Below are 21,170 nucleotides of genomic sequence, written 5' to 3'. Positions count from 1 at the left end.
AAAAATGTTTTTTTTTTTTTTCATCTCTATTTTTGTCTCTAAACTATTGGAAAAATGATTTAACCCTTTTTTTCATCTCTATATTTAGGGATAAAAAGAATCTTTTAAAGCTTAGGGGCAAAAAAAAACTTTTAATAAAATTTAGGAACCTAAATAGTATTTTACCCAAAATATTATATTTTTCAAAATTAATCTCTTAAGACTTTTTTTTTTATATATATATGATAGAATTTCTACTCTAGCTTAATCTAAGTGTATATGTGTGTGAAACTCCCTCTTAGAAACTTAAACCCCGGCCCTTGCCTCCCACACCCACAAACACTTATATTTGTGGAGTGACTACTACACCATGGGTGCGTGGTGGTAATCTCTCAAGACTTAATTAACCACAATTTTGGAAGGATTTTATCTCATTAAAGACTTCCTTTGTTAAGTTGTCAAATTTAAATTTTAAATTCAAATATTTATGACATTTAATTTTTTAGAAAAATCTTTTATCATTTAATGCCTTTCTTCTTCCTTAAGACCTTAACTGACTTTTCTAATTTATTGCCTCTATTAATTAATCCTCAAATTAATGAATATCCTAATTAAAAAAAGAAAGAAAATAAAGTTTCATTAATGAGGTTATTTTTTTTTTATAATTTTTTTTTTGTTAATTTAAATAAAGTAAGACAAACAAGAATACAAGAAATAGCATAATTACAATTTAATTCAAGAAAACTATACAATATTTATTGCAAATTTAAGTAGCAATATTTATAGCACATTTGGTACACTGAATAAAGATTACAAAAGGAGTTATAATATTTGTTATTATGAATAAAATGTGTTGTAATAGAATAACTAAACATATTTATAAGTTGTATGTGAGTTGGAGAAATTATTAGGTCTATTGGGAGGATTGATGAAGTGGTCCTTCTAGTCCTTCTAACCAATAAAACGTAAATGTAACATCATTTACTATATTTTTATTTTTAATTCCTGTGTTGATTAAAAATCTGACTCACACATTTGCATAAGTGACATTATTTCATTGGTTGGGATGACCATTTCAACAGTCCTTCCAGTGAACCTAAAAATTTCTTGTGAGTTGTAACATTAGAATAAAACTTAAGATTTATTTTATGAAATATCTTACTCATACGATTATATTTTCTTAAAAAACATATATTTTTTTTAATTTGAGAGAGATGAATTTTTTTAATTTTTATAATTGTTACGTGTATATGAAAAGTTTGTTTATTTGGAAATATATTAAGTTTAGAAATTATTGCATATACTAAGGAATAACTATTATAATTCTTTTAGAGATTAATAATTATTCCTCATTTTGAAGAATAAGTATTCATAAGGAATGACTTTTTCCTATCATAAAAAAATAACCAAACTAAAGAATAGATAAACCATAGAAAAGACTAAAAGAATAAACAGATTGGTGTTGACCTATATAGTCGGATACTTATTAGTTAACACGACACGAACCCGACACATAAACATGAATTGTCACCCCTAGTACTAAAGACTAAAAGAATAACAACAAAACATGAAATCATGGAGGAGAGTAAGGATCATGAAGAAGGTGTGTATATATATACCTCAATCCATCTAGACTCGAATGTTATCAAATCAGCAAATAGTATATATGTAATTATCAACAATGTTATATATATATATATATATAACCCTACACCATATTTCAATGCGAATGTTTGTATTAACCATATATTGTTTTGTAAGGTGCATATAGTAATGGCTGTTAGAAAAATCATTGTAATAGAATTAAGACTTTGAACGATAAACTTCTTGGAACTTTTATAAGATCAATCACAATATAAACATTATAACCCAAATGTAATATTTGATGAGATTATAAACTTCAACCATGTTATGTATACTAGTCGCTCCTCCTAATCATTTCTTTTTTGTACCAAAAAAAAAAATATACAAGTTGAGTGATAACCTCATCAAATCTACTATGGTAGGCATTATATTACGACACTGATGATATGTAACATTTGAAATAACAATTTAATAAATTACATTTGATGAGGTTATGAACATGGCATTTAAATAATAATAAATAAATAAGAGTGGACATACTTGATGAGAAAGAGGCCAAAGAAGAGCTTGACCTAAGGTACTAATCGGAATTATATGAGGATACATTGGTTCTAATCAGAATTATATGAGGATGCATTAATAACCCCTAACCCTTAAACATTGTTTAATATATTTATGTTATCTAGGGTTTTTTTCTGAGAAGTTAATGTTATCTAGGTTGGTTAACGGGTTATGCCTATTCATTAGACATTTTTCATGCAAACGTATCAAATCATGAATATATAACCTAGTTGGGATGTATTACATAACTTAGTTGCATGAACTGTCATAACCTAGTTGAGATGTATATAATTTGTCGTAACGTAAGTATTCTCACCAGTCACCCTGATATCAAAGGTGGACCTAGGATTTCAAACTAGGGGGCGAAGTATAAGAAGAAGAAAAATCCAAATAGGTATCCATATAGTACTAACAAACAATCAACCAAGATCACACAACTCATTTCCTACCTCTATTTAAAGGCATTAGTGTACCCTTAAACTTACTGTTGACAATGAGTTCAGATCACAGAAAGGGAGATTGAGTGATTTGCACACCTAGCTTGGGTGATAGGCAACATTCACAATGCTAACCCCTATGATAGAGGCAATTTGAACTTCCACATCCCTATCCAAATTACTACTAAAGAAAAGTATTGTTTAGTCAAAATTTTGTCCAAAAGGTTCTTCATAAAGTTGCATAATGTTTTGAAGAATTTAACATTCAACATGTCATGAGGCTTAATGAATCTACAAAAAAAAAAAAAAAAAAAAAAAAAAAAAAAAAAAAAACCCACTAAATGAGAAATTATTTCCCACCCCTACTAGTAGCAACACCTCGTGAGAGATCGTGCTCTCGGCTCAAACCTCTAGATTTTGGCATAACCTACACGAATGTGTGAAGACATGTTATTGCCTCTCAAGAGATAGTGGAGATTCTACTGATGTTATTATCCCTCTTAGGTCAAAGGTTTTATAATGGAATCACCATTTATTTAATTGGAAAAATAAGAAATTCAAATTGAAAATTACATCATTCTTATTGATCCTAGATACAATTTAAAACAAAAGCACAAAGCTTTGATTTGTAGTTACAATCTAGAAAAAGAAGATTTCAAGGAAAAGCATAATTTATTAACTCTTGATCTAAGTTCAAAGGCTAGGTAACAGAATTAGGAAGATGTTAGACACCCAACCTGCCTGATGAAACCAGTCTTCTAGACTATGATGACCAATGATTATATAATATCATTCGAGAGTTTATAACATCCAAAAACATGTGATTGCAAATATTGAAACAAGCATTCAAGAGTATGATGAAACCCTATTCTAGGCATGCATAGATAGATATTTACAAGAATTGAAAGACAACATGGTGAATATGTGTGTGATTGGATAAACCCTAATCTAAGAAAACATGTTATTCGAGTTGAAAAACCCTAATCTAAGAGCATGTGAACGTGTTATATGAATTTATAATAAAAAAAATAAAAACCTAATAATGCAAAGATTAAGAACAACCTAGATTTTCTGAAGAAAAAACATAGGAATCAAAGTTAAATTGAGTAGGGAGCAAGTCAAATAAAAAATGAAGGAAATCTAGAGGGTTCTAACCCAAGTGCTTATCAGCATTAACCCTTTCGTATATTTTCTTTTTTCGTTTCACATGTTTTCGTTTTAGTTTTGATATGTTTTTCTTTGTATTTTGACTTCATTTGCTAATTTTCTTGGTCCTCAAGGTCAGCAAATTAATTTATCAATCGATCAATTCGGCCAATTATGCTTGGAATTAATAAATGCTTTGATTTTGGATTAAATTGGGTTCATGCAACCAAACCATAAGCTCTATCCTCAACCAATAGCATTATGACACCTCATATTTAATTTGGACCAAAAATAGAATAATTAAAATTAAGAGATCATAATTATGTATATTTGGGACCTAACTCAAGTTAGTGCATTTTACTGTTAAAGTTGTTTTCTTGATATCTTTTAATCCAGTTGTCCAATTAAAGCTCATGAATTGTCATTTTGATCGTTATGACCTCAAGATTCATTTCATAAAATGTATATGGAGATCAAATGGCCAAAATTATATTTTCATGTTGGAGACATGAGATGGTGATGGTGATGATATACAATGCAATGTAAATGAGGTTAAATGAGAGTTGCAAAATGAGGTGTCTACACATCATGTAGCCTATTTGTACTTTTTGCAAGTTGAATCAAAGCTGTGAGACCTTCAACACATATTGGGAATGAATATAGAGAATTATGATCACCTTGCCTTAAACCCCAGCTATGTTTAATATATCCCTTAGGATCTCCATTCAACAAATAGAAAGAAGTGACCAATGTGATGCATTTTTTAAATCCACCCATCTAGGATCAAACCCAACTTCAATACCATTTTGCCACAAATACTCCTACTCCACATGGTTATAAGCCTTAGTCATATCAAGTTTGATAGCCATATGTGCATATTTCCTCCATCTATTGTTAAACATAAAATCTAATACCTCAAAAACCAAAAGTACATCATTTGTAATCAAAAGCCCACGAACAAATGCACTTTAACGATCAAAGATGTCTTAAGGCAACACAAAATTTAACTTGTTTGCCAACACATTAGAAACAGTTTTATACTATGTTACACATGCTAATAGGCTGAATTGAGTAATATATTTAGGTGACTAAACTTTGGGAATTAAAGTAATATGAGTAAAGTTTATGCTTCTAAGCATCTTCCCTAAATTTGGGAAATCTAAAAACTACTCTTGGTAGTCCAAACATATTAGAACATACCATTGTAAAATAATTGTTAGGCCTCATCAATAAGTGGTATACACATTCACTACAAAACACGCAGGTCTTAGGCCGCGTTTATAAAAATGTAGCCATAGAAGTACTAAAGCCCCGTTTTTATAAAACGTGGCTTAAAGACTCTTCCTGAAGCCCTGTTTTAAATGTGCGGCCATAGAACGCGTCTAAAGCCGCGTTTTCTTAAACTATGGCCGCGTTTTAAACCCAGCCAACTATGGCCGTGTTTAAAACACGCGGCTCTAGGATCTTCCTATTTTATTTTTTTGGATAACATATATATATTTTTTATCTTAACTAGAGCCGCGTTTATAAAATGCGGCTCTAGGTTGCCTAAAGCCATGTTTTATAGACGCGGCTTTAAATTTGGTTTGAAGTTGTGTTTTTAAAACGTGGCTTTAGTTTGGGATGGGGCCGCATTTCTTAAACGCGACCTTAGATTTCGCCTATAGTTGCAGGTTAAAAACACAGCTTTAGGCTTTGTATAAATCTATAGTAAACTAAAAAAAAAAAAAAAACTTTCAACTTAACCCTAGCCTCTCCCATCGCACATCAAGCCCGATCTCAACCCTTATCACCCTCCAAGCCCTCCCTCTCTCAACCCCTCACTCTCCATCTCCAATCTCAACCCTCACCCTCCATCTCTCCGATCTCAACCCCTCTCCGATCTCAACCCTCACCCATCTCTTTTGACTTTCACTTTCTTTGCTTCTATCAAGATCGCGAGGTAAGTGAGTTTCTGTGAAGTGGGTTTTTTTTTTTTTTTTTTTTGAGTTTTATCGTGTTTGGTTAGTTGAGAACGCTTCTAGGTCATGTGGGTTTGAAAGTTTTGGTGGGAATAACGTGAGATTTGTGTATGCATGTTTGGTGTTCGATGAAATTCCCCAGTGGGGTTTTAACTGCTTGAGCTAGACATTGTTTTCCAATTAAGCATTAGCAATTCATACTTGTGTTTCGTGTATGGTTCATGTAATGTAACTCAAAAATGATTTGTGGATATTGTAAGGAAACATGAATGTTGAAAACTTGAAATTTATATTTGTCTTAAAAGGGAAATGGATTTGTTCAAATGTGTGATGTATTTTGTTTGTTAGAAGTAAAAAATGATAGCTTTAATCTACATTGAACTGGGATGTGCTAAAGAAATCCTACATCTCTTTTTAGGCCAATTCTTACAGCTTTACAGGCTTATACAACATTGGTGGAGCTAATTAATTTCAATGAGAAAGTATGTACCCACATTATAACTTCATGTTTTTGTCTTTAATTCTTTTCTTTCTTGTTTTTATTAATGAGGGATTTTAATTTAAGGCCCTTGAAAAAAGCTTCATTACAATTTCTCTGAAACAATGTCATATATTCCGTGCTGCTCTGTGCAAAGCCCTTTTTTTCAATATACAAATTTTCAATATAAAAACTCAATTGGCTGATCTTGATGCTTTAATTTTGCCATAGTACATTTCCTGTTTACTGGGTCTGTTTAATTTTCAATAAAAATTTTCGTTTCTTATGAAAAAAAATAAGAATCTTGATGCTTTTATTTTCTCAATTTCAATTGCAAATTTCTGTTGTTTTTATAGCAAGGAGAAGTGTTGGTGCTTGTTAGTTATGTAAATTAGTTGAACATGAGTTAGTGAGAGAGAGGAAATATGAGGAAGTTGAGTAAAGGAAAATGGGTTGGGGTTGTAAGTTTGGGATGGGGCTAGCTAGGGACTATTTTAGCCACTGTCACAACTAACTACAATGAATTTTAAGAGTGTTGGGACCAAAAACAGCTTGATACTAAGCATTCGCATAAAAAAAAAACAACTCACTTGTCTTTTTTAACGTAATAATCTATATGTTTTTATTTTGTTTTACATTATATTGCATGTTATGTCCCAAGTTCCATTTGCTATGTTTGGTAGTTGATTGCCACTTTATATCACCAACATAAATTTTCACTATTGTAATGAGGCTGTTGAATATGATGTAGGCAAAAGAAAGTGGGCAAGCAGTGGAGCGTGCACTTGTTTTTGCGAAAGTATATAGCACCAAAGATGGGCATCCTGTTAGTACAGGAGTGAGAGAGAAGATTGTAAGCCCTATATTGTAACTTATTTCTTTTGTATTTTGTGCATGAATAGTACTATAGCAAGTAATATATTATTTGGTTCTTCTGTGAAAACAGGATAAATGACTGAAATTTTAAACAACGGGGGCTCACTACAAGGAGAGCATCGTGAAGGAATCCTATGGTCAAAAGATGATGCATTTGCTCAAGTGATGGGGGCAAAACGATGTGGACGTGTACGTGTATGTAGGGTAGATTTTGGACTAACCCCATCAGGAAGAAGTGGGTCTAATCTTCCATGTTATACATTGACTCTACTGGCGTCTAGCGAAACGACCCATCGGATAACTGAATTGGAAAATTCACACTAAACTTTAAGGGATGAACTTGCCCAGTCAAAGCAGATGCATCAGGAGCAAATCGTCGAATTGCGGGCGCATCATAAGGCGGAAATCGTCAAAATACATACACAGAATAAGCAGCAAATTGTCGAAGCACTAGCTGAAGCAAAGCGACAATCAGATGCATAGCATCAAGTGCAGATGGACAAACTGATGTCGGGCATGAGAGGCATTTTAGACCAAGTGAAGCCATTTCTAAATGCTTCTATGCTTTCTCAGGTACGATTCATGTTGCCTTTAATTTAATGAAAATTGCGTGTTTATTGCAATGCATTGTTATGTGCTACTAATACAATGTGTTTAATATATTCAAGGTAGCTCTGCATCACAATGAGGACTCTTTGTGGATATTTTGTGATTGTATGTGGTATTACTTTTTGGCTGTTCATGAAGGAAAATTGAATTTCATGAATATTATTTTGATATTATAGGCAAGTTAATATATAGACAGGTCAACCAATTGTTTTTTTAACTCACTTTGGTTAATTCATTTTTTAGTTGAATCTCTTGTAGAAGAACAACCAAGATTACGAAATAGTGAAGCCATGCATTGTTCTCATTGTAAGTTTGAAATAAGTAAATTTTACCGTTTCGTAATTTGAAGTACTTTTTGATGGTTCCACATTTGTGTAATTTTGTTGGATAGGAACATTTCCATTATCGCTCATGTTGATCATGGCAAGTCTATGCTTGGTACACTTTTGTTTTAGGGCGCACTGGGACCATTTAGAGAGGACATGGTCAGCCTCAATACCTTGAGAAGTTGCAGGTATATCAGCACTTTTAAAAGATTTGTTTTTGTTGTTGTTTAGGAAAAACAAAAACTAGGTATTCAATGGAATTTGTATTGTTTTAAAGTGGGCTTGTTTATACTTGCTGAGTTGTCTAGGAAGTTTATATTGATTTTGAGTGTATTTTTTTTTTATGGGTTTGTTTCTGAGTGAAGAGTGAAGTATATGCTTGCTAAATTGTTTAGGGAGATGCATTCATTGGGAATTCTATAGAATTTGTATTGCTTTTGCTAACTTTAATCACATTTTAAAGCCATTGTTCTTTGGCAAACTTTACCATCACTAGCTGCAGTTCAAACTTACTTTGTCAAACTTGTTGACAATCTAAAACAAACAAAGAACGAAGGATACACTACCTCCATTAATACTGTGGAAACTTTTTTTTTTTTGTATAGTTTGGTTTTGTAAATGAAGTTTACTAATTCATTATAGAAATAAAAAAATAAATAAATAAAAAGTTCAGTGATATATATGTATTGCTTTTGATGATGTTGTTTCCAAGTGATATATATGTATATATTTGGATGAGTTTGCTTTTCAGTTTGTAGTGTCTTTCATGAGTTTGGAAAGGTTTGGAAAGGTTAAGTTTTTCTTTATATGAAGTAACTGATGTTCTTCTTATTTCTCTACTTGGTTCGAAATAATTGACTGCCGCCTTTATATGTTTGCAGTGCCATTGTGGACAGAAACTATGTTCTACTTGTAAATCAAGGGTACAAAACCGATGCTCCACTTGTAGACAAGAGCTTGGAGATGGGAAGGCACCCCTAGAAGCATCCGGGATAGAAATAGGAAGTTAGAGACTATGTGCGTAATGTTTGCAGTTAAGGTATAACCATAATCATGTGCGATGCTTGTTGCATCTTTTTTGTGCTAAATGGACCCTAAACTTTCCTTCATTTTGTTGCTGTATTGAACTGCATATTCTTTAAATATTGATAATTTTCTTGTATTCGTTAAAGATTGATTGGAATTGTGACAAGTTTGAGAAAATTTTAGCTTGTTATTTTCTAGGAATAACAACCTGGAATTGTGTGTGTGACAGGTTTTTTATAGTAGCATTTGTAAATTGCATTCAATTCGCCATCTGGTCTAGAAGGAAAAAAAAAAAAAAAAACTATAGCCACGTTTGTAAAATGCGGCTACAGACAAAATAAAAAATTATTCAGGGGGTTGTAGCCGCGTTTAAAATGCGGCTATAGGTGACAGATATAGCCACGTTTAAAATGCGGCTATAGTTATGGCCTATAGCCGCTTTTTAAACGCTAAAAGCGGCTAAAATATCTCTTCGAACTAGGAGACAAGGGTCCTATGGCCGCATTTAAAACATGGCCTAAGACTAGGACCTATGGCTGCGTTTAAAACGTGGCTATAGGATCAGACCAATGGCCACGTTTAAAACACAGCTATAGGTCCTAGTCTTAGGCCGCGTTTGAAAAAGTGTGGCCATAGACCCCTCAGACTTATAGTCACGGGGTTTAGACCACATTTGAAAACATGACCTAAAAAAACGCGGCTATTGGCCAAATCATCCTATTGGCCACGTTTTTCTGACCTAAGGCTGTGTTTTAAAAACGTGGCCACAGAACGTTTTTTTTTTTTTTTTTGTAGTGATTGTAGGTGCCCCAATTTACAAACAATAGTTGGTTAATTGAAAAACCATAATTAATCATGGAAGGGTAAAAATGTCATTTGAACCATTTGATGATAAAAAAATTTAATTCCAAAATATATCAAAGTTCATAATGATAAAAATGACTTACTATAAGGACCACCATATCAAAATATCAAGCCACATCAAAATTTAATGGTTAAGATGCATTCTTGCAAGTTAAGGTTTTTTTTTTTTTTTTTTTTTTTTTGGAGAAAAAGGTAAGCGGAATTTTATTAAAGAAATTAAGACAAATCCTATTGGAATACATCATCCAAATCAGTGGGTAGTTCTTCCACTCATACATCAGTGTCTACAAATAAAACTGCTCTTCTACCTAAACTATGAGCTAACTTATTCCCTTTTCGACGAATATTCTGAAACTTACAACACCACAGATTACGCCCAAAACTCTTTGTTTCTTCAATAATGTGACCAAACAATGTTTTACATTGACCCAAGCATTGTAGAGCCTGTATAACACGAAGCCAATCGCCTTCAAAAATCACATTGAAAAGACTCAGCTCCCCAGCAAGTTAATGTTTAATCCATGTTATTATGATAAATTAATTTTTCTTGGTTCTTAAATGAATTAATTTAAATTAATTCCATGTTAAAATATCTTTTTTTAATAAAAAAATTAATTCATCACAAAAGTGTAATAAAATGCATAAAATAAATAATATAGATATTAATTATTTTTGAAAATTTAATAAATTATCTCATAAAAGAGATGACTGGTTAAAATTTAAAAACTTTTAATGTCTTAAGAGGTTATCGTGATAAAATATTGTGAAATACTATTAAAACCTCATAATAATTCTCAAAATGATTAGAAGATTGAGCTAAAATCACGCAACTTTCGAAATCGGAACCAAAATATGAGCTCTAGAGGCAATGACCACAAGTGTGTATAAATTGAACCAAAATCTATGCAGTGACCTTGAGTGTGTACACAAATTCAAGGCTGCGAACACATCCTATAGGGATAAACCATTTCTAGGCTATATTTGTACCCTAGGTTTGTTATTACTTTACTTTGAAGGAAAGAAAACAAGAGAGAAAATAAATAAACTTAAAGACAAAAAATATAAAGGCAAGAAATTGAAAAAAAAAAAAATATATATATATATATATATTATATATTAAAGACAATATTTAAGAATAGGAGATAAAAGAACATGAAAAAAAGAAAAGAAGAAGAAGAGAAAACACCTCACCTGGTGAGTAGATTGACCAATCCTTTCTTTTTTTTCTTTTTTGGATTTTCCACCGTGTTTTCTCAAGGCTTTCAACCAGAGACTAATCACTGTTCGTGCCGGGTGGGCCCACGAAAGGGTAAAGCACTGGCCTAGGAAATTCTTTTCAAAGTGCAGGTAGCAGGACTCGAACTAGGGAGCACACCTAGTCAAGCCCAGTACAAGCACTTTGAGACCAAGAGCCCAACCAACTTGGCCAACCCCCTGGGTTAGATTGACCAATCCTTTCGATCATTGGAGAGAAACTCTATGCGAAGTAGAGCATAAGTGTGCTAGTGACAAATTTAACTCGAAGGATCAAAGCCACTCAAGAAGAGAGTGCCAAAAGCCCGTTGGAAGCCTTCAGCATACCCAGTCTTTACTCTCTTTTAAGTGTCTTTAATGATTTTTGTCTTCCTATGTGTGTTTAGCCTCAAGACCAAAGCCTCTTTTCTATAGTTGAGAAATGGGTGCAAAATCCACTTCGCAATAGTATGGGAGTATGGGACTAGGGTTTTTCACATATTCCCATTTTTCTTCAAAAACTTCCTTTATAAGGTTCTCTAATACGTATGCAAGGATTAACCCTGTGTGCAAAACCTTGAGACTATCTACGTAGGGATGAGGCATGTGTACGCAGGAGTAGGGCTTTTTGAAATATTTTGTGCAATCATACACGTTGCTTGATACTTACTCCCTTCAATGTTGTCATTAAGGACTAGGGGCTTTAGTGGTAGAAGCTAAAATTAGGTATTTACACCCAAAAAAAAAAAAAACCTTTTAAATGGTGGTAATAGTGGCGGTGAAAAGATATGCATTGTAACTTGATTAAGAATCAAGTGCAACCAGCGACCCACCACTGCTCACGACAATGTAATTGCACATTGTTCTTTTTTATCTAAACAATGACATTAATAATTCAGACTTTATATTGTGGGTTTTGAGCAAATATCAGTATCTTAATCCAAATACAACTAGAAAATTACAGGAAAATTACTCGGTCAATATTCATGAAATATATCAACATGACCCTTTCTCAGGTCGCATAAACGGCGAATTCTACTATACTTTAAATTAGTAGGACCTCCGTCTCAAAAAACAGAATAGTAGGTCCTACTAAGAGGACCAACGTATGGGTTGGGGTTGAACTTGGATGTCGTAACCCTAATGTTTGGAAGTTGCAAGAGTAAAAAAAAGGAAGATGTGGGCGTAAACATAGTAACGTAACATGCACAAGACCAAGTGGCAAAGTGGGTAGATAAGGAAGACAATAGAGGGGGTGTTTTAGTAAATTACGTTGATTAATAAACAAAGAAAAACCTCGCAGAGTCCCACTCACTTCCACATCTCTACTTAATATTATATGTCTCGTCTTATTGTCCCCCATCTCTCACTGTTGGTCTCCTTCTCCTTCTCCTTCTTCTTCTTCTCTATTTTGTTGCTTTCTCTTCTGGGTGTACTCTCTGTATTCCTCTATGTCTGCCATTGTTTCATAAATTTAAAGAGCGAATAAGTACATCATTATCTGATTGATGATTTTCATTGTCAACACCTTACATACTCACATGTCCCAAACAGCTGATTCAGTGAGGAGTTGAAGGATCAATCAAGGAACTTGTCTCAGCAATATTCATTCTCTGTGTTACATATATTACACATATAATGATGAGGTCTGCCTCCAGATTTCCCTTCCTCTTCCTCTTTCTCTGTTTCTCTCTGTTCATATAACAGCAAGTACCACAATATATGGCCATTGCTTGAGTCTTTTTGAGATGAATTAAAGTTTCTTTCTTTCCTTTTTGTTTTTTTGGTTTTGGGTTCTTGTTTTTCCTTTACCTTTTGTATCTTTTATCTGGTGGTGAAATGGGTTCGTGGATCCTTTTGTTCCTGACAATTGACTGAGGTGTATTTTGCTGCTTTTGTTTTGTTGGTTTGAATGTTGTCTGAGATCGGCCAGTTTTTTTGATGAAAATGGTTGCCCAAGGATCAATGCCTCAGATTCTATGGAAAAGAAATCATGGGTCGGAATCGAAGTTGATTCTTTTTTTGATTTTCTTCAATGAATGCAAAAGACTTTCACTTGCATAAAGCACAACGAAGACCCTCTCAATCTCTCTCACAGTCTGTGTGAGTGTGGATTGGATTCACGGAGATGCCAATCAGATTGAGACTGAGAGTCATAGCTGATCCAAGGTCTCTTTGTTGGATTTTGTTGCAAGAGGATTCATTGTGGCCTTATGTCCCCATATGAATTTCCATCCCAAGATGTTATTATTAGTTTCGAGTCTATCATGTTTTACCAAAATTGTTAAAAGTCTGGCAATTTCTTATGCAAATTAGTGTTGGGTGCTTTCTTTACCTTAATATGCTTCTTAAGCCGAATGTTGAATTGAAGGGTTGCTAAAATACAGTTTACAGCAATTGAGTAATAGTTGGGAATGGCAAATTTGCTGTCTTTGTCATTTCCAAACGCTATGCCATCAGATCTTGTTATAAACACTTGTTTTTGTGATGAATTGAAATGTGTCTGCTTCTATTTGGGTTTGATTTTAGTACATTTCTGTAATATTCTGATGGTATTTTATTTGTTTGGTTCGACAGATATCAGAGAGTCAGCCCAGATTGTCTTCCTTTGAGCAATGGAAAAAAGACCAACATCAATGGCAGAATTCTACAAACTAATAACGGTACTAGTACAAAAGCAGCAATTGTGAGTAGCAGCACTACTAGTTGTTCAACTCTGGAAGGCAAAGGATTTAGATTCAGATCCCCATCAAGAACCCAAGACCATCCTAGCCATCATATTGAGGCTTCAACTGCAACACCCACTTCTCCTCAATCAGAGAACAACCATGATTCTCCACCACCACCACCACCAAAGAACCAACAGACCCCAAGTCCCAGTGCTAGCCCCAGCAACTGTGGAGGTACTGGTGCTTGTGGAGGTGATATGCTATTGCAGTGGGGGCAAAGAAAGAAAGCAAGGGTCTCAAGGGCTGAGATCCGAGCTCTCACTGATGACTCATCATCTTCATCCTCAGCTGCTATCAAGGCTCAGAGAAAATCTTCCTCCACAAGTATGCCACCACCTCCTCCTCCTCTTCCTTCCACTTCTGCTTCTAATGCCAGCAGACCCAGAAGGGAAGCTTCTGCTTTTCTTTCGAACAGGTATTAGTCTTACCTTTCTTCTGGACTTTCTTCTTCTTGTTTGTTCCTCTCTCTTTTTGTTTTCTTTTTCCAATATGTATATAATGCATATTTATTAGTTAAGATTATTTGTGGATCTTGTAACCTCTATTACTGCTAGTCTTGGTGTTTGTAGTTCTTTTTTTTTTTAAATAGTCCATTATTCATGCTATGCTTTTATTTAGGATTATTCATTAGTTTGATTTAAAAGATTGAGTCTTTTTTTGGGGGGTGCTTTATGTGAGAAATTTTGAATTTTGATGGAATCATATTTGCTTGCTTTGTTAATTTTGCTCCAGGATCTGAGAAACTATATGTTGCTGTTGTTAATGTTATTGTTATGTTTTCTGCTTCTATTCAATCTTATTCTTTACTAGTAGTTGAAAAGAAAACACTTTAGCTAATTTACCTTTGTACCCCTCAAAAGATGGGGCTTGGAGAAATCTCTAACATCTTTTATCAGCTTTCTTTCTTTAGTGGGTATCCAAGAAGTCCAATCCTTAGTCCTCCCCCTTCCCCTGTAGTTTTTCTTTGCTTTCCAATAGTTTTTTTCTTGACTAAATGTTAATGGGGTTTTAGGGTATCACCCATTAATCCCCTTTTATGTTCTACCTGCCTCTTGTGATTATTAAGACAGATCATTGCTTTGAGCCCCATCAGGGTCCTCCCAGTCCTCATCTTTAAACTTGAAAGGACACCATCTCTTTGAAAATCGTTTTCCTTGCTTTTTCTCTATTGGAATTTGTACTGTTTATAAAAAAATTTATCTTAACTTTTTTTATTTTTTGGCAATTACCATGATATGGAGTAGTCTTTAGTCTTTAGTTTAGCATGATTATATGCACTTCTGTCTTTTCTGTTGTCTTCCTTTCCATTTATCTGGTCTTGTAAAGTTCCACGACTTGATCTACTCTCCAAGTTTAAGCCAAAAAGTTTTAGACTTCATCATCATTTTTTGGCCATGCTCAGGAACTTAGATGAGAGATCTGGTTGTGGTGGAAATGGATCACCATCAAGAAACGGTACTAGCAGTAGCAGCAGGGTCATCTCTAGATCTATGGTAGCTGGGAAACGATCTCCTCCTCCTGAAAAACTTGATAGAAAGATATCTTCAGCAAAAGATGATAATAAGCCAAATGGGTCCTCTTTACTAGCCACTGATCGAATGAACCATGTTGATTCTGCTTCTGCTCATCAAGCATCACAACCAGAACAGGAAACTGCTGGGGCCACTAACACTGCTGCTCCACTGGCTGGAGGAGCAGGAGAAAAGTTGAATGCTGAAGTGATTGAGTGGCCTAGAATTTACATTGCTCTCTCAAGAAAGGAAAAAGAAGATGATTTCCTTGCAATGAAAGGCACAAAGCTCCCTCAAAGACCCAAGAAAAGAGCCAAGAACATTGATAAAGCTCTACAGGTATACATAGAAACGTACAAACAAACAAACAATAAATAATAATAATAATCTAATCTAATCTGTTTTTATTTTGAGTGGCTATCTTTTGTTTGTTGCTTACCATTCCAAAATTTATTTTATCCATATATTGTGTATATATATATATATAATCTTGTTTATTGGTTAGATAAGAAAATAAATTGTGGGTTACTGTGCTGTTTGGCAGTATTGTTTTCCAGGGATGTGGCTATCTGACTTGACAAGGAATCGATATGAGGTTAGGGAGAAGAAAAATGTGAAGAAGGTATAGATGCTCTTTCTTGGTTGTATTCCACTTCTTTGCTTTTGTTTGGCCCATAGTTATTTACCAAAAGTTCTTTTTAAAAATTTTATTTATAAAAAATTTGTTTAAAATTTTCAACTTGATGGGTATTTTAGTTACTATGCAATTACTGCTTTAAACTTTAGATGCGTAGACCCTGAGGGGTAATTTAGTTACAATTGTTCTTGGATTCTCATTTAGGCATTGAAGTCCTTACGATAGGAGGGGGTATTAGATACCATTCCTCCCTCCGGTCATAAACTAATAATTCTAATTACAATTTGGGCTGATTGATTTTCATTGACCTATCCTGCACAATCATTTACTTTGAGTTTATAAAAAAATAAAAATAAAAATAAAAATAAAATTTCTCATTCATGACAATCACGTGCTTGACTTTTGGTGTTTCTTTCCATCCACTTTCCTTGATGGAAATTTCATTTACTTTTATTTATTTCATTTCAAAATGCTTTTGCAAATCAACCCTTCATAGTTTGTTAACTAAAAAAAAAAAAAAAAAAATGTGGTGGAAATGGATCACCATCAAGAAACGGTACTAGCAGTAGCAGCAGGGTCATCTCTAGATCTATGGTAGCTGGGAAACGATCTCCTCCTCCTGAAAAACTTGATAGAAAGATATCTTCAGCAAAAGATGATAATAAGCCAAATGGGTCCTCTTTACTAGCCACTGATCGAATGAACCATGTTGATTCTGCTTCTGCTCATCAAGCATCACAACCAGAACAGGAAACTGCTGGGGCCACTAACACTGCTGCTCCACTGGCTGGAGGAGCAGGAGAAAAGTTGAATGCTGAAGTGATTGAGTGGCCTAGAATTTACATTGCTCTCTCAAGAAAGGAAAAAGAAGATGATTTCCTTGCAATGAAAGGCACAAAGCTCCCTCAAAGACCCAAGAAAAGAGCCAAGAACATTGATAAAGCTCTACAGGTATACATAGAAACGTACAAACAAACAAACAAACAATAATAATAATAATCTAATCTAATCTGTTTTTATTTTGAGTGGCTATCTTTTGTTTGTTGCTTACCATTCCAAAATTTATTTTATCCATATATTGTGTATATATATATATATAATCTTGTTTATTGGTTAGATAAGAAAATAAATTGTGGGTTACTGTGCTGTTTGGCAGTATTGTTTTCCAGGGATGTGGCTATCTGACTTGACAAGGAATCGATATGAGGTTAGGGAGAAGAAAAATGTGAAGAAGGTATAGATGCTCTTTCTTGGTTGTATTCCACTTCTTTGCTTTTGTTTGGCCCATAGTTATTTACCAAAAGTTCATTTTAAAAATTTTATTTATAAAAAATTTGTTTAAAATTTTCAACTTGATGGGTATTTTAGTTACTATGCAATTACTGCTTTAAACTTTAGATGCGTAGACCCTGAGGGGTAATTTAGTTACAATTGTTCTTGGATTCTCATTTAGGCATTGAAGTCCTTACGATAGGAGGGGGTATTAGATACCATTCCTCCCTCCGGTCATAAACTAATAATTCTAATTACAATTTGGGCTGATTGATTTTCATTGACCTATCCTGCACAATCATTTACTTTGAGTTTATAAAAAAATAAAAATAAAAATAAAAATAAAATTTCTCATTCATGACAATCACGTGCTTGACTTTTGGTGTTTCTTTCCATCCACTTTCCTTGATGGAAATTTCATTTACTTTTATTTATTTCATTTCAAAATGCTTTTGCAAATCAACCCTTCATAGTTTGTTAACTAAAAAAAAAAAAAAAAAAAAGGAAAAAAAAAAGCCCAACCCTTTATTGAAGAGAAGCAATATGGGCACAGTGGTGGTACAGTTAGCTAGTGTTTAAGAATTGTGGTGCTGTTTTCAAGGCATAATCTTAATATGATTTTTTTTCTTTAGGACCAGAATGTGGGGGATTAGCATGATGGGGAGAATAGTATAACATTGAAAAAGTGTGTTTTGGATTAAATGTCTTTATATTATTATAAATTTAAAAAAAAAAAATTGTAGCAAAGACTAAGACAATTTTGTGTTTTTTGCTTCTTGTGGATGGCATATGCAGCAAAAGCGAAGGGGTTTGAAAGGAATGGAGAGCTTGGACAGTGAATCTGAGTAGTAGTGAAATTTTTTATTCGATTCTGCTTGAGAAAAAGTTTTGGGGGCCTTCTCAAGTCTCAACAAAGCTGTTGCCTGTTTGTTGGTTTATAGTTAGTGGGGTAGGGTCCACCAACCACCTTTTGCAATTCACCTGCCCCCATACTTATGTATCAGAGTTACTGTTAATGATATCATCCCAGAGGTTGAGGAACAGGAAAGAATGAATGAGAGAGAAAAAAGAAAAGAAAAGAAAAGGTGACATCTTAATTTTATGGGAGATCAGATGTCATAATATTTTGATCCTGGTTGCCTGTAAAAAAGACAGTAATTTCATGAGTAGTTCTTAGACCACAGCTTTTACCACTTTTTTTTTCCTACAACTATTCTGTGTAATAGTTTGTCCAATTATTTTCACATAAACTTACTTGGCAGTAGAACTCTACTAAAACTATGACACAAAAAAGTGTGGTCTTAGAATTTTTTTTTTTTCCCCCCCAATTTTATAAGAATACATGTATGAATAGAAATGGATTTCCCTTTTTTGTCTTCCATCATGTGTATGATCTTTCTTTTTTTTCATTTTCTTTTTAAACACTTTAATTATTTTATTAGAAAAGATAAAACAATAGGTGACAAGTTGTGATTAGTGAAGCATAAGGTGGAGCATAAAATATACACACACGCATTTATAACCAATAAAATCTTGGCCCACAGTATTAGAGCATTAACATTAGCTGTGTTAAAAAAATGTCATTTTAACCCATCAAAAAATTGTTTTATTTATTTTTAATATACTATTTTGCAATTCACCTACATAAGATTTTCTACTTTTTCATACAATATATTAAAATAATATATACAACACATTAAAATAGCCTGAAAAACTATTACAATAAAAATAAATAAATGCAAAACCAACCACAACCATTGCCCACAGCCCACTCCCGCTAGTTCGGAACACCAACTACCATCACGACCCACCACCATCCAAAATGAACCAACTGCCATTGACCATTGTGACCAAACCCCAAATTCATCTAACCACTGTTGACCACCATAACAAAGACCCAAAATCAACCTAACCACCCCCCTCTGCCATACTACAACCACCAAAATCAACTCACAACTGCCATAGTCCACCAAAATTAGCCCATCATAATCCATCAAAATCAACCCAAAACCACCAAAAAAAAAAAAAAAAACAAAAACAAAAACTGTGGAAGGTTCATTGAAATAGATCTAAAGGTTCCTAAATGCCAAAAGCTTTTAGCGTATCTATCTGTATGAGAGAGATCCATAGGTGGGAGTCCAGAACATGTGAGAGGTCGATGGTGTGGCATGGTGGATGGTGCAGCAACCTTCACGGCGTGGCATGGTGGACAGCAATGCGAGCTCTGCAGCGTGGCACAGAGAGAGAGAGAGAGAGAGAGAGAAGTTTTGTAAAATATAATAAGAAAAATTTAGCATATCTATCCATATACGGTTCCAAAAGTAGGATGACACTATAGCAAATGCCAAATGCATTTGACATTTGGCATTTAGAACATCTTATGTTAGTGGGTTTTTGGTGTTTAGCGTGCCAAATGCTAAAAATTTAGCATTTGGCACATTTGATGCCAATACTCTTAGTGTGAGTTTGGCATGGATGAAATTTGCCAATTTATTTTGTTATTCAGCTTATTTTTGCTACTATTTATAAGTCTCACTACACTTTTGGTACTATTCACGGGTCTCATTGTACTATTTCAGCTAACTTTTACTTTTATCTATAGTGTTTTTAGCAAAAAGTTTTCAGTTTTAGTAAAATAAACGGATCCCAAATGGACACTTAGAATATTAGCATCAGCTGTTGCAAAAGTATGCAATTTTAACACATCAAAAGGCTTACTTTATTATTTAAGCACATCATTTTACAATACACCCTACATCACATGTTCTATTCTTCAATTTCATACATTAAAATAATATATACAACACATTAAAATAATATTTGCTTAAAATTCATCCCAATACAATATAATAAAAATTTTCCAGTTTGTGAACATTAGGTCAAAAATGAGAGAGTATAATAAAATAAAAATAAAAATTTTACAATTTGTGAACAATACCATTTCAAATTTGGAACGATACTGCTCACCTATGCTAAAAGTTTTAGAATTTGAAACATGTGATGTGGGAGCTTTTTTCCTATTTGATATGTCAAATGCCAAATATTTGGCATTTAGTACAATTGATGCTAGTGCTTATTTTATGTTCCACTCCCGTAAGTTAAAGTCTTAACTTTTTATTTTATTTTTTATTACCTATATAATAATAATAATTTAAAAAATATATGCATAACATATTATAATTGATAAAATATAAAATAAAATATTTAGAGTTGGATGGAAAGTCAATTATTTATAATAGTAACATGGAACTTATTGTGTATTTAAGGTTCATGAATGTGAATTGTATATGCATAGAAATGAAAAAATATAGTACAAAGAGAAAACAAAATTTGTTGGGAACAAATTATAAAGAAATTAAAACATATAGGGAGTGCATTGTTTATGAAATAAATAAATTAACTTTTTGGTTTAAGAAAATGTAATTTTTTATAGATAAAAATCTAACTTTTGAGTTTTGAGTAAGCTTTTCTTTTTTTTCTTTTTTCTTTCAAAAAAAAAGTTAGCTAGAGAAGAATATAGGGACAAATGGAACGGTGACTCGAGGTTTTAGTCTTTTCCTTGTCTGAACTCAGATCGTGTGACGTGGGTTCTAAGTACTAACTCACGTGCGGAACCCACCACCACCAGTTGTTTTCAAAATTCAAAAATCTTTTCTTTTCTTTTTTTGTCATTTGCTTTGCGTTAAATTCTTTCACGCTCATCTCGTGTACAAAACTGCCCCTGTTCTGTTTTTCTTTTTCTTCCTCACCAATGACAATGACAATGACAAATAGCTGTTTAACTTTTTTTATTTTTGAACCCTCTAACTAGCATTCATTATTTTTGTGCTATGCCAAATGCTAAATATAACACATATAAAACCTACTTTCTTACCTTTTCTACTTAATACAGCATTTGATAATACACCATACATCAAATGTTATATTTTAATATAGCTGTT

The 21,170-nt window shown here is 33.4% G+C and overlaps 1 protein-coding gene across 1 annotated transcript; it reads left to right on the top strand.

Annotated features, from left to right (window-relative positions):
- Nucleotides 1-12,391: 12,391 nt before the first annotated feature.
- LOC112030820 (uncharacterized) lies at nucleotides 12,392-18,608 on the top strand. Its single transcript, XM_065762978.1, has 5 exons — nucleotides 12,392-12,726; nucleotides 13,658-14,224; nucleotides 15,077-15,659; nucleotides 15,865-15,942; nucleotides 18,025-18,608. Exons 1-5 carry the CDS (start codon nucleotides 12,719-12,721, stop codon nucleotides 18,076-18,078), a joined length of 1,290 nt encoding a protein of 429 aa, XP_065619050.1. The 5' UTR covers nucleotides 12,392-12,718; the 3' UTR covers nucleotides 18,079-18,608.
- Nucleotides 18,609-21,170: the final 2,562 nt, after the last annotated feature.

This window comes from Quercus suber, unplaced genomic scaffold (genome assembly GCF_002906115.3).
Source record: "Quercus suber isolate HL8 unplaced genomic scaffold, Cork oak 2.0 scaffold_20, whole genome shotgun sequence".
In the NCBI taxonomy this organism is placed as follows: Eukaryota; Viridiplantae; Streptophyta; class Magnoliopsida; order Fagales; family Fagaceae; genus Quercus; species Quercus suber.
The sequence above is the reverse complement of the archived record's forward strand: the minus strand, read 5'-3'. Positions and strand labels throughout refer to the sequence as shown.

Excerpts from the sequence above, each read along its gene's own strand:
- LOC112030820 (XM_065762978.1), top strand. Across the intron at positions 15,660-15,864 it reads ACATTGATAAAGCTCTACAG|TATTGTTTTCCAGGGATGTG; the intron begins GTATACATAGAA and ends GCTGTTTGGCAG. Across the intron at positions 15,943-18,024 it reads AGAAGAAAAATGTGAAGAAG|CAAAAGCGAAGGGGTTTGAA; the intron begins GTATAGATGCTC and ends TGGCATATGCAG.